Below are 14,419 nucleotides of genomic sequence, written 5' to 3'. Positions count from 1 at the left end.
AAAAGATAAATAAGTACAACACATGCTTAAGCTTCCATTAGCACTCAGAACTGCAAATACCATTTAGTAGCTGAGGCTCCATAGGACAAGGGGTCCGAGTAGGTGGGGCTTGCCTTTGAACATCTCCCTCATCTTAGCAATAAAGCCCTGGAATCAAGGCTGCAAAACTCCTAGTGTTATAAACACCCCTGTATTCAGCAGGTATGTAAGCACGACTCTGAAAGTGAATCCTCGTGAAATCAATAGGTCTTTTCAAGTGTGCACATAATACAGAGCTGAATTTGATTTCCTTACTCCTCTTCCTTTTAAAATGTTTATAAGGAGGTAAAATTGTAAGCTTCCAGGCAGAGCTGCGTCTTGTTCAAAATCTCAGATGCGTGAAGTGCTGTTGCCATGACTAGGACCCGCATTTTTTGCAAAAACCCTTATTGGGACCGACCCCAACGTTGCCCAAATGCGATATTTTTGCGGGGGGGGGGGGGGGGTTCCCTGATACACCCAGACTGCTTCCTTTGCGTTTTACACATTGACAGTTATTATTTCTCTCGGAAGGGGGGGGGGGGCAGGCTGAGGTAAGCGCGCCATTCCTGTCAGCCCTGGAGAGCGTGTGCGCATGCGTGGGTGAAGGGGGAAAAGCCGTTGGCCGCGCTAACGGCTGGCGTGAGGGAAGAGGCGGCGGCTATTTACCTTTCCATGGCTCGCACCGTGTAACTAACGAGCGGCCTCCCCAGCAGAGCGCAGAACTGCTTCGGAGTGCAGCCGCCCAGGCGCTCCCCGCTTCCTCCGGCGGGGAGCACCGCCGCCACAGACACCGGCGGGCGTCGCTCCCGAGGCGCCTCCGAGCCCTTGCCGCCGCAACTGCCCTCCCTGAGGTCAGTCACCGGCAGCTCCATGGTGGAAATCCGAATTGTGGCTCCTTTTCTCCCTTCCCCACCACCCCGGAAGAAAAGGTTGTTGCGCGCGCGCCAGGGACGGAGAAGGGGCTTGTCTCGAGCAGCCGCAGCCGCCCGCCTCACTTTTGACCCCCAAGCCTGGCTGTGAGTCGCAAAAACCATCGGGCGCGCTATGCCGGCTGCCTGGATAGCTCGCCCTCGTTGAATTGATCTCTTGCCTCACATATTCTCAACAAGCCACCATCCTTTTACTTGTTGATCCTCTCCCGCCCCCGGCCTTTTTTTTTATTATTAAATTTACTTTGTTTTTAAGTGGGTTTGGCTGGCCCTTTAAATAGCCCCTCTTAAAAGGGAGGGGGAGTGACACTTGGGTTCTTTCTGCGCATGCGCCTAGCCCATTTGGGGGAAGAAGAAAAAAAGGCTGGGATTCAAAGCGGAAGCAACGTGGCTGCCGTCGGCGTGACACTGCCTTCAGTTTAATGCCTGCGACGTTGTGGCTAGACATGGTTATCTTGTAGACTGTCTACGTTAAGGATGTTGCCCTAGTTTCTTGACTACAGCTCGATGCATATGTAATGTTTCAGCACAGAGACCAGTTACTTGTTTTGTGTCACTCTGCAATTCAGTAGCCTGGGTTGCAGGACAGGACAAGGCAAGCAATGGCGTGCAAGCAGTGCTCTAGCTGCTGCTCCCTGGCCATATGTGAAGCCTCCTCACATGCACTGTCCACATGGGTAGAGAATGTGATGCCCCTCAGATATTGCTGGACTCCAGCTCCCTTCACTTCCAGCCAGAATGACCAGTGATTAGGGAAGAGGGGAGTTGGAGTCCAGCAACTTCCGGAAGTCACCATGGCCCATAGGTGTAGCTGAGTAGGCAGCTGACCCCCCATCAAGTAAATAAAAATACTTAACTAACTGACCAATAATGCCTGCCCCCCCCCCAAAAAAAAATCCTGACTATGCCCATGCCATGGATCATGACAACTCCAGGGTTAGCATGTTGATTGAAACAGCCGTCACAGGTGAGCTCTTCTTACTAACCACAAGCTGTAGCCAAGATCTCTAATGGTTTTAGCTTTATAATGCTGTCTTGGGATCAGTGCAAATTGTCACTAAGTGGCACCAACAGGGTTGGGTACTAGATCACAGACACCAGTCCCCAAGATAAAAGCTGCAGAGTAAACCCAAATTAAATCAATGGAACTTAATTCAGAGTTAACTTGTAGCAAGTAGTTGTGTTAATTTATTCTGGAAAAACCCAAAGGAATTATAGAATAATACCATTATTAGAGGTAAATAAAACACCATTAGGTAGTAAGGTGGTTCTGGGAACTTCAAAAGCTTGTTCACTGTATTGATATTTTTAGTTGACCCTAATGACATTAGTAGAGTGTTTGACTAGCAACAGGGAGACATTGCTGAGTTCAAATGTCAACCCTGCCATAAAGTTTACTGGGTGACAATGGACAACCTACTGTTTTTTCAGCCTAAAGTAACTCAGAGGTTTGTGAAAATAAAATGAAGCAGGGGAGAATCTTTAGCTCCTTGGATGAGATATGGGAAATAAACATAATAAATAAATTGGCATTTATAAAAAGCTTACCCGAGTTCAGCATTAGAAATTCTCCAGGCACATTTTGTACCTGGCTACCGGCCACTTGCCCCCAAGAGAAGATGCCTGGATGCCAGGATAGCTCCTGATGTCTCTACCATGCTGAGGTGCATGCCTGGGGACCCTTGGATCTTGACCATTTTCAGACACTAGCAACACATCCTGTAGAACTCTATCCGTTATATTTTCTCTGCACAAGCAGAATGAATTTCGTCTGGTCCAAAAATGTCAACTAGGCATTCTTTTTTGGCGACTGTAACCTTGGTTTAAGGAGCCATTTAGCGCCTAACATCTGAAGAACTGATAACACTCCAAGAGGCAGAGCTACTTATGTAGGTACTGGAGCACATAGGGTTACCATTAATTCTGCCAAAAGATCAGTGTTCGGATGTCAATGTAAACCATTGCTAGGAAGCCTGGACTACCTTACTGGACTACATCTTTGACTATTGGCCAGGCTGACTGGGGCTGATGGGAGTAAATCTTGCAAATTCTGGATGCTCCCCACCCCTGAAGTAAACTCTTGTTTCTGACTTTTATTCATCTGAATGACACTTCCAGACTGACATTTAGGGAAGTGGGATAGAGCTAACTATACCTCTTTGTTTGCCATTAAAATGCTCTTGACATATGTAAATAGTCCTTGTGCCCTACAATGAATGGCAGCTGTCTTTAAATATTTCAGTACAATTGCTTATTCACTGTATGCCCAACAATATAAGCTACTGTTGATTTTTTGAAAGGCCAAGGCAAAATTATAGCTTTGAGGGAGTTCCTGGTTGTCTGCTAAAAGGTGCTCATTGTGCACCGAGATGGAAGTTAAATGCTTCCTTTTCCCAAGTTGCTTATCCAACCAACTGGTGACTGCAAACACTTGTATATATCAGTTGGACCTTTCTTTTTTAAAAAAGCTGCTAAAGAAGGTATTTCTTAATCCACAACAATAGCTGCCATTCTATGCACACATAGAACACATTGTGGAGATTAGGATCCCTTCCTTAAGAGATAGCATGCTGGACATGCATTTGTTTACTTGACAACACAATCCTATGCATGTCTACTCAGATGTTAGTCCCATTAACTAACATCTGAGTGAGGCTTCATCCTAGATAAGAGCTTATAGGGTTGCAACCTGAAATACCTAGTGACCTGGACAGAATCTAGCAAAAATCAGTCATGACTAAATTCCATTGAAAGCAATAGAATAGGATTTAGTTACGGTTAAAAGTGGGACCTGAAACAAAATGCCATTGTATGTCTTCTCACTTTGGGGCCTTACCTGTTGTGCTATACAGTGCCAAAGGGCTGCCAGCTGACGCCAAACCTGAGTGCTGTATAGGGGTGGGCCATGCAGTTCTGGAGATGGGAACCTAATTCTGCCCTTCAGAAAACTACAGTATAAGCTATCAGGGGGAGCATGAGCAGGCTGATTTCTTCTCTTTCTCAGCCCCTCGTTTTCCTTTCAGTTGGTTGTTTTCAACTTCCAATCCACATTTCCAGTGGCTCTCAGTAACCAACAAACAAAGCCATGGGAATCCAAGCAACAGTAAAATAGAAGTTATTAGCATGTAAAAAAACCTATGCAAGTGTATGTATATACAATACAAAAGACAAGTTATCCAAGCCACAAATTAATAATTAATATAATAATATAATTAATATTAATATAATAATATAATTAATATTAATATAATAATATAATTAATATAATTAATATAATATAATTAATTAATAAAAATATCCTCTGAATTGTATAGTTATTGTGTTCACTAAATATCTAATGAGTCTAAGCAATAAATATCTGTGGTTTCTCTTGCTGTTACATGTTTGTGCAAAGCGCATGTTGGGGAGAGGAGGGAGTATGCACTGAAACCTACTCACTGCTCTCTGTTTTCGAGCCAATGGGGTTAGGTCCAGTATTTAAAGAGCCCCCACCCCGATTACATCATTAGAACCAGAACATAAACCTATGAAACTGGGAAAGGGCAAAAAATACCAATGTTTGGTCCAGATCTTAGGTATTGCACCCTCACTAAAGGAGAATGTATGAATGATTCACTAAATGATTGTAGGATGACATGTGTACCTGAGCTTACGGCCTCAAATTCTCTTTATCTTATATGCTGCTTTATTACAAGAATGACGACTAGACTACTGATCCTAAACTGAATAGTTAGTTGCCCAACTACCCCGTCCAGAACCCACCATTCTCAACTGACTCTCAACTGCCTTGCATTCAAACTCCCTTTCAAATCCTCATCCAATCATCACTCACCACCAGAATTCCACAATCTCTCTTTCCCCCTCCCTCCTTGACATTCCCATAGTAATTCTGATACAATTACCTTAATAACCCTATTACATTCAATATTTTATACACACTGCTCCCTATAACCATACTGTTAGAAGCACTTGAGCGTCCCATTCCTGGTTCCTAGGAAATGGGGGTGAGCAAACTGCAGGTTCTCCATCACTGTTCTAAAAAGCAGGTGTCTTCCCCCAAACGATGCTGGGAATTGTTAGTTTGTTAGAGGTTCTGAGGATTGTAGGTCTGTGAGAGGGAATCCACAATGGCACAAATCATTTTGGGGGAAGTAATGTGCTTTTTAAAACATAGCATCATAGAATTGTAAAGTTGGAAAGGACCCCGAGGGTCATCTGGTCCAACCCCTTCAAAGAAGGAATCTCAACTAGATGATCCATGGCTGATGGCCATCCAAGCGCTGCTTAAAAACCTCCAAGGAAGGAGAGTCACTGCTTCAGGCCCTAAGGGCCTCTGGAGCAGGAGAAAACAAACTTGCTCCATCCTCCATGTGACAGCCCTTTATAAGGGCTGCATGGTGTGGATCTCATATCAATGTTAAGAGAGTGTAAGCAACACATTTCTCTCTCCCCTTTCTTCACACCATGCAGAATTGCAATGGTAACCAGGAGGCTAGAGTTTAGAGCCCAGCCAGGGCTGGCTGTGGGCAGGATCTTTGCATTGCTGGGTGTTTGACTAGCTGACTCTTGGGATCCCTTCCAACCCTGCCATGCTATGATTATATCAAGGAGCTAAAGGACCAAAAAAATGCTTCTGAAACATTTGGGAATCATAGGAACACTCCCCACCAGTGGCTTCCAGCAAGAGCTTGCATCTTCCTTAGGAGAGCGGCAGTCCAGAACAAGGGGGGAAAGGCTCAGAGTTCAGGTAGGTGGAAATGCCAATTGAGTGCTCTATACCAGGGGTGACCAACTTCCAAGAGACTGTGATCTACTCACAGAATTAAAAACTGGCAGTGATCTACCAGTTTACCAGTCTATCTATTGGGGTTCAGGTCAAAGTTGTTGAGCTTTTTGGGGGGAGGGAAAAGCCACGTTTTATTGGGGTTCAGGTCACAGTTGTTGAGGTTTTTTTAGAGAGGGGGTTCAGGAGGCTGAAGTTGCTTTGCTTATTTTAGGGAGGGGAAATGCCACATTTTTGAAAGTATTTTGGGGAGAAAGAGGAACAGCAACTCACAAAAGGATCGCTGGGGGGGAAAAAGCCTCGGTTTGTAAACTCCATCTTCAGTTCTCCAACAATGGAGGGCGGGTTGAGGGGGGGGCCATGATCGACAAAAACATTGCGATCAACCAGTAGGACATCCCTGCCCTATACTATAGGAATGCTTCCTTCCTATATCCCCCACTCTCATGTGCCAGACTGGTGCTAGCCTGCCTGGGAACCAGGCACCTGCTGTTTCCTACATTTTCCTTGCAGGGAGGGAGGCTTTCCCAACAGATACTTTTTTCTGGCCAAATACCTGGAGAGATGTGACAACCCTCGGGTACTGGGGCAGAGGGAAGGAAGGGATCCTTGTGCAACACGTTTGGGGAGTCTGTGGCTTCTAGCAAGTCCTTTTCAGAAGCATTGCTCCCTCAATGGGAGGCTGAGCATAGCCATCACAGCCAGTTGCCTTTGATAGGCCTCTCCTCCATGCAGTTGTCTAGCCCTCTTTGAAAGCCATCCCATCCAAGATGCTCTTGTGGTGCGTCTGATTCTCCTGTGCTTCCTTGCTCCTGCAAGGAGATGACTATTGTGAGATCCTTTGGTTAACATCTGTCTGGGCTGGAAAATATTAAAGAATCTGAGGAGACTGGTGAGCTTCCCTTAAAGCACAACTGATCAAAGGCAGGCAGATCTGTTAGATGCTCAAACAACAAAAGATGCTATCGTACCCTGCAAGCGTCTCATCTGATGGAGAAGAGAGCAGTTAAGTGGTCGGTGGGGCTCCAGGTTGTTGTTTCTGGATCCCACCACAGCCCTTCCAAGTTGCCCAAGAAATCAATGTCACAAGAGTTTTGTCCTCGCACCTCCTCCCCATGATCCCACGTGGGGCCTTCTCAGACATTTGCTGTGTCTGAACCAGCAGATCCCACCAAACTGAGTAATCGAGGACCCAGTCAGAAAAGGAGTGTGCGCAGTCATACCAGAAATAAACACAACTAAACAGGTACTAGAAGTCACCCCAGAACTGGCCCTACTCAACACCTTCCAAGATAACAATGCCCACTCACACTATCAAGAGCTCATAACCCACCGACAACATACGATTCAGTATGGCTAACTTAACCCCACTCACCCACGCACAAATCCCGCTGCAGCCAGCCAAAGATGATCAACCACACTCTAGGCCACCCCAACGTCTTTCACCATCAAGGAAACATAACAAGCGAATAGAAAGAGAACGCCGACAGAAAAACCCCAAGCATACACTAAATAAAAGAACTTAAGCTTTGCCACCCCAGTCCTCTCCCGTCTCGTCCCCCTTCCAGGGCTGGATTTAGATGAAGAGAGACCCTAGGCTACTCCACTTGGCATCAGGTGCACTTCTGTCATTTCTTTGCCGTTCCCTCACTCTTTGTCTCCTTGTTTTGTGGTTAACATTTGGCAAGGTGGCTTTTGCTTGTTTCTCATGCACATCAAAATCTTCTCTTTAAAAAATCCAGAAGTGAACTGTATAAACTTGCACAAGAACTCAATAACAGGTTTGATTTCTGAGGGGCTTTGCTGACCTTGTGAAAATGACCTAGCACACTTATACCTCTAAGATTCTGCAGACTTTGGCTGTGAACTAGGGCCCCACAAAAAAAAAAAAAATTCAAGTTGGGCCGCTGGCCCTGAGTCTCATAGCTGCTGGGCCCAAGTTGCCCTGCCCTCACATGAAGTCTTGGGTTTGCAATTTTGGGAGAGGGGAGACTGTCTGCTGGGGGGGGGGGCTGGGGAGGCCCCCTATATTTAGAGGCCCTAGGCTTCAGTCTACTTAGCCTCTACTTAAATCCGGCACTGGTCATGCAATTTGACGTTCTCGTCCATGTGTCTCTATTAATTCCTGACACTTCATTTTAATCCCTGTGCTCCTTAGCAATCATTAGCTCTTAAGCAGGGTCCAGTGTAGCACAGATGTCTATTTCCATATTTTTTCCATCTCTATCACTGATTTCACAGCATATAGCTTGGCAGTAATTTCTTTCTGTTACTGTTTAATGCTGTTACCCTCTCTTCATGAGTGATTATAGTGTAACGTCCGAGTGCTGCTGAACTGACCAGAAGCTGCTGCACTTGTCACCAGCCTCTTCTGAGGTCTAGGTCAGCTGTTTTTGTGCAGCCTTTTGAGTTAGCCGCATGGAACGTACAACAGCTGTTTGTCAATTACTGCTGAGGATTGTACTTACAAAAGCAGGTGTTAGGAGAAGGGTGGGAGGGGGACCATTGATTTTCCAAAATTATCTAAAGCAAGACAAGTTACAATTCCAGTTCTGAAAATATAATCCAGGGCATAGGACTCTCACAGAAAATGGAACCCTCTAAAGAACAGTGACAGTTTCACCCATGTGCATTTCATTACAAATTATCATAAGTTTATGTGGAAAATCAATTCTCAGGGGAGCAGTGGTGGGCGGGAGGGGAGCCTTGTGGGCTGCTTGGTTGTGCAATGTAAGCAACACATGTTGGGGGCAATTGGCCTGGAGGCTTATGCTTCAGCAGTGCTTGCATAACCGGCAGCTGAAACAATTAAAATTGTTTATTTTTACTGCATTTATATATCGCCTTTCTGCCAAACCACACAAGATGGTTTATTTTATTATTTTATCATAACTGCTTGCAGTCTAAATGGCATGACATAAGGGAGGCAAGGCGAAAATAAGCAAACTGGTGCATCAGCTCTTTATCCTGTTACATAATGACCAGCTAAAATGGCCACTGCCGCATAGAATTGAGTTGGGTTACTACAATACTTTCCATGTGGGATTGATCCAGTGTTTGCAGCTAGCTTGCTTATGGGGTAAACTATCAACAGCATATAACCCCTTGTTTGCAGGATCCGCACTGACTCCTAAAACACTTCTGGGCCACATTCAAAGTTTTGGTACTCATGTTTAAGACAAGTAGGAACCAGGTTGCATAAGAGACTGCCTTGCTCTTACATACCCAGTAACTAACTGTATTCTGCAGAAGAATCTCTTCTTGAAGTTCCTAAACTATCAGAAGCCCCCTCTGCAACAACTCGGATCAGGACCTTCAGTGTAGCTGCCTCAGTTTTGTGGAACAGCATCCCTGTTGAGATGTGACAGGCACCCATTCTCATTTTGAGAAGTTTTTCCAGCTGAATGAAAAAGCTTTAAATTCCTGCTTTGGGTATTTATCTGTATTGTTTAACATTTATCTCTAGGCATTTTGTTATATGGTTGTGAATCACCTTGACCCACCAAACAATGCAATCCATAAGCCATGCATTGTGCCACACATATTTTTTGTTACCTGAGTTAGATGACAAGAAAAGTGAACCAAATGCACAACATTATGTGACTGATGGGTGCCTTCAGCTTGAGAGTTACATCTTGTTTACATCTGCTGCTTAGCAAGCAACTTCTGGATTGATCTAGAAAAGGGTTGGAGAAGCTTCTTCGGTCTGAGGGCCACATTCCCTCAGGTACAGTCTCTGAGGGGACTTGTGCAAGTGATGAGCAGAACTGGTCGCAAAGGTAGGAGGAGCAATAGATGTGACTTTTATCTTTGTTCAGTAGTCTACATTCCTGCCACGCAAAAGTCAGAGGAGTCTACACATCCTCCATACACATCTCTCCATCCAGGTAAGCAAAAAGCATAATCACAGTTACCAGCACACCCTAGCTAGACAAAAACATCCTACATTCCAGAAACATTGAATTCTAGACAAATGCTTTGCTTGATCTTAACTATTCAACAACTTATGGGGCTGAATAATAAATAATTATTAAACATTAAAATTAAATTATACCCAAATAGCTTTCTTTTGATTAAATCCTATTAAATCTGATTTTTTTTAGTCTGGAAAAGAAAAGGGGTGAACCAAGAGATGTTTACCTTATCTGCTACTCTTTGAGATCATTATTTTTCTTGCTAAACATCTCTTTGTGTGCTTTTTTAATGGCCCAGTGGATTGAAAACTTAGTAAGTTTGATCATAGCAGAAATGCTTGCGCTTCAGTATGACTGATGTGAATGTGCTACTCGGTTCCTAGTTAGAAACATAGGGAACGTTTGTGCTTTTAAATCTTTTTGCTAAAGAACTGATGTGTCACTGGCGCAATTTAGTTTTGCTTTCAAGTAATGTAAATGTAGTTCACCAAAAGATTTATCACCCTGAGTTAACGATCTTGATAAAATCTTGCTTCTCTTATCTTTTACACTACTGTTTTGGGAAGAGGCCATTGCTCAGTGGCGGAGCTCACACTTCGTTTGCAGAAGGACCCAGGTTCAACGCTTGGAGCTTCCAATTAAAAAGGAATTTAGACACGTTTAGTAGGGCAAATGGCAGGGGCCCATGTGCCCCAGAGGACTGAGGGTGTTTGCCAGCATCCCTTTCTCCTTTTTCTTATCAGGACAGTGCATTGGCAACAATTCGCACTGTGCAGCGAAGAAAGGGTATAGGTGAGGCTGCAGCCACCCGCTAATCTTCATTTCATCAGAATGCCTCTGGGCTCTACCCTAGCAAAAATGTTCAAAAGAAAAGAAAAAAAGAATGGTCTTCCATTCCTGCCACAACTGGCATGTGCTCACCCCCAACATGAATTTGACCTTTGAGCATTCCATTCAAATCGTCAGAACTCTTCAGCTAAGGGCTGACTGTTCAAAACAAATCTTGAAAGGCCCAGTTGTTCCCTTGGCCTGCTAACTCATTGCTGAGGGAGAAAACCACCTCGGGGGGGTTCTCCTGGCTACTTGCAAAGTGAATATGCTTTGCTGGAGACCTCCAGCACCTTTTACGTAATTCCTGAGTTCTTTGTTCCATGAGGGATGGTGTAACAGGAGGGGAATGGGGTGAGACTTAGCAGAAATGAAATGGATGCAACCTGCTCAGTTCTCCTTGGAAGAATTTAACAGCCGGAGCAGATTATTTCTGGTGCTAGGGTGCTCATCAGGTATTGTTAGGGAGGGAGGGGATATGGGTATTGTTTCCTAGATTTTCTTCCATTCCCCATACACCATTCCACATATTCCCAAACGTCTGCTGATATAAGGCCGCTCTCCATATCCCTATGCCATGGGTCTTGTGAGGGATGCATGCCGACCAACCAACCAAGTGTCTTGCTATATATGTGATCTATATTCCCTGCTTGAGAGCACAAATTGAACAGATACTCATTATGATATGCCATGATCAACTGTGAGAATCTTAGCACCCTAAGAAGCTTATCCTGAGTCAGATTGCTGGCCCATTCACTGAGCATTGTCTACAAAGGCTAGCAGAGGATCTCCAGGATTTCAGACATGTATTTTTCTCAGTTCTTCTCAGAGATACCAAGGATCGAAAGCATTAGTTCAACTTCTGAGCCTTGGGATACATCCTAGGGATACATCCTATGCATAGTCTTAGCTGTGGGGTGAGGAGAAAAGGGGTCATGGTTTGCGTTTTTCCATTGACTTCAGTGGGAGTATGTAATTTACCTCTTCCACTGCCTTCTTAGAGGGTGGAGAGAAGCCACAAGCAGCAGGGAGTTCCTCCTTTGTTCATGCCTTGCTGTGCTCCTGCTCCTCCCATTCTTCCCCCACTTATGCTGACAGTATCCTGCCAGAAGAAAAGCTGCTTTGGTGGTAGACTTAGCTGGCATAAGGGTATCTCTGGGCCCGCATAGAGTCTAGTCTATTATTCCTAGCCCCACATGGTAGTACCCCCTTAGGGATAGGATTGCACTGTGAATCATCTTTTCAAAACTTCTGGCCCAGTTTCAGCAACCATTTCTGATTTAAGGAATATGTGTAAAAACCCGTATCCTTGCGTGGAAAACAGCCCCTGGCAAAAGTTGTAATACTCCCATTATGAGCCAGGATTATTTATTTATATTATTTCTTTCATAAGGTCTGTGTGTGTGTGTGTGTTAAATTTACAGCAACTCTTACTCACCCTTCGAACATCCTTAATCCTTTCAGAAGTATTCAGTTGGCCACCGTGCTTCTCATCTTCTTTGGAAGTGAGAGAGAGAGAGAGAGAGGAAAGGAATGTACTTGATCTGCCAAAAAGAAAAGAAAAGAAAAATCACGGAAGAGGTCCCTTGGTATATAAAGTTAGCAGCCAAAAAACTTGTTGTTTGAAATAAGATTAGTAAATGAACAATAACTGCAAGTGTCGCCAAGGAGAGTAGAACAAAATTAGAAGCAAACCGTAACTCTTTCTCCTGTATATTTTACCCACTGCCACTCATACATGCAAAACTCAGAGTGTTTTATGGATCTTTTTCTGATTTTATCTTATTGTACTCTGCCTTGCTATATTTTTATGAAAGTGTGGGTTATCCATTCATAAATAAATAGAATAAGCTACGAGGTCACCTCCTCCAAAGTGGAAGAGTGTAGTATACTCCATATCTTGTCAAGTTATATAAGACTTCCATAGGTCTAGGTCCCTGCAAAAAGATGTCTCCAGTTAAGTTTTACTCAGAATAGACCAATGAAAATTAATGGACCTAAGCTAGCCTTGTCCATTCATTGTCTATTCTAATTAGGACTAGTGTTAGATACAACTCAATGACCATCTTCCTGTAACTGCCTTAGGAGGAGAACACACTTCAGCCATCAGGGCCCTCTTGGAGCTGTCCAAGGTCCTGTTCTTTTTTGCCCTCTGCTTTGACCTGCCTTCACTGGACAATGCCTGCTTCCCCAGTGAGCCTCAACCTCCCACAAATCTGAAAAAAGCAAAAATTGCAGATTAAAGGTGTTCAGTCCAAACAGGGATTGCGACACAGGGAGAGGGGACCTCATCTGTTTGTTCCTGCTTTGATCAGCTGTTTAGGGACAGGCAATCTGGAGTTAAGTGGCTAAAGACTCCTCCATGCCATAATCCCAGTTTGGATTACCCCCCCCCCCCATAATATGCTACTGGCTTTTCAAAATATTTAGCCAGTGACTAATTAAGTGAATAATGTCATGTCTGTTTGATCCCAAAAAGTTCTAGAATACCATCTTAAAAGCCCTTAGCTCTCATTCAATGACACATATTGAGTTAGTTGCTGTGCTGCTCGCTGCTCGTACCTTGTGAGGAGGTGTGTGTGAATCTGAATTTCTGATACGGGTTTGTCTCTGTAGATCATGGCATAAGTATAAGATTGACATAACTATAATATGACACAAGACACACACACACACACACACACACACACACCCCATGATGAACTCCAGTAACCATGAAACCAGCCTGATTCCAGCCACCTGCTAAAAAGCATTCAGGAATATCCTGAATTCACACACATCTTGGCTTAAAGGTTAGCACATGCAAATTTATTTGTCAAGTACAAGATACTCAACTCCTCAGTGAGATCCAGATCTGAAGCCAGATCACAGACAAGAGATGGCCAGCTTCCGATAATGGCAAACTACTACAAGTCTTTCACCCTCTTTGTTAAGCAAATGGGAACAGGATGACCAAAGAGAACTAGGCAGGAAATTCTGGAAGGGATTATGGAAACTGCAGGAATCCCTCAGTCCACAGCTCTCTCCCATCTATACTGGTGTACCTTGGCAAATTGGTATTTAAAAACCCATTCAATTCAAAGGTCAGTTAGCTCTCATAGCTCCAACAGGGCAGAACTTACCCAGTGCTTTCCAGAACTCTAAGGACAGGCACACTTTCCTTCCCCCCTCTCCTAGTGTGAGTCTATGGCAAATTTGTCGTGCCCATTCTTCTGTAAGCTTCATAGAATAGTTAGGAAATATTTAACTCTTTAATTAAAGTGTGTATGTATTGTAATTTGCCACCTGCTTCGACTGTAACTCTGCTGTCTAAAGTAGCATTTATATTTACAGTCATGCCTCAGGTTGAAGTAGCTTCGGGTTGAGCGTTTTCAGGTTGCGCTCTGCGGTGACCCGGAAGTAACAGAACACATTACTTCAAGGTTTTGCCGCTCATGCATGCGCAGACGCTCAAAATGACGTCATGCACGGAAGCGCAGACGCACAGACGCAGCTTGCGTTCGCTTCAGGATGTGAATGGGGCTCTGGAATGGATCCCGTTCGCATCCAGAGGTACCACTATATATCTTTTCTGTCATGCCTATTTTATATAATAAACCAAGCTTTCTTTATTTCTTTGTGTGAGAGCTTCTTGTGGGCATAAGGTTATGGGTTAACACACACATCATAACTCCCAGCAAACGATCCTAAAGGTCTCAGAAGTGTGTATATGAGCATGCATGAGTGCTGGCTGCACACACGTGGACACACAAACCTGCAGCCTTTAACCATACATTTTTTCAAGGATTTCATAGACTGGTCATTTTCTTATATTGGTGCATTATGCTATAAAGTCACAGCCTCACAGAACTGCTAGTCTCACCAGGGAATTTTGAAGATCTCCTCTGTAATGCCCATCACCCTTGGTTCAGCTACCCTAGCAGATAGTTATCAGGTAGCTGTGG

At 44.2% G+C, this 14,419-nt stretch overlaps 1 protein-coding gene and 1 long non-coding RNA gene across 3 annotated transcripts in view; both read right to left on the bottom strand.

Annotated features, from left to right (window-relative positions):
* Positions 1-4,129, bottom strand: part of CRPPA (CDP-L-ribitol pyrophosphorylase A) — a 58,142-nt gene extending 54,013 nt beyond the window's left edge. For both annotated transcript variants that reach the window (XR_014503530.1, XM_083405466.1), the window contains exon 1: positions 688-4,129. Coding sequence is in view for 1 of the 2 variants with exons in the window: in XM_083405466.1 (XP_083261592.1) it covers positions 688-1,055 (368 nt within the window). In the remaining variant the exon portion in view is untranslated. The remainder of the gene's footprint in view (positions 1-687) is intronic.
* A 7,753-nt stretch (positions 4,130-11,882) lies between these two features.
* Positions 11,883-14,419, bottom strand: part of LOC310660661 — a 197,679-nt gene continuing 195,142 nt past the window's right edge. Inside the window, exon 2 of the long non-coding RNA XR_014503587.1 lies at positions 11,883-13,120. This is a non-coding gene — a long non-coding RNA (uncharacterized lncRNA). The remainder of the gene's footprint in view (positions 13,121-14,419) is intronic.

This window comes from Podarcis tiliguerta (genome assembly GCF_965153285.1).
Source record: "Podarcis tiliguerta genome assembly, chromosome: 12".
NCBI classification, from domain to species: Eukaryota; Metazoa; Chordata; class Lepidosauria; order Squamata; family Lacertidae; genus Podarcis; species Podarcis tiliguerta.
The sequence above is the reverse complement of the archived record's forward strand: the minus strand, read 5'-3'. Positions and strand labels throughout refer to the sequence as shown.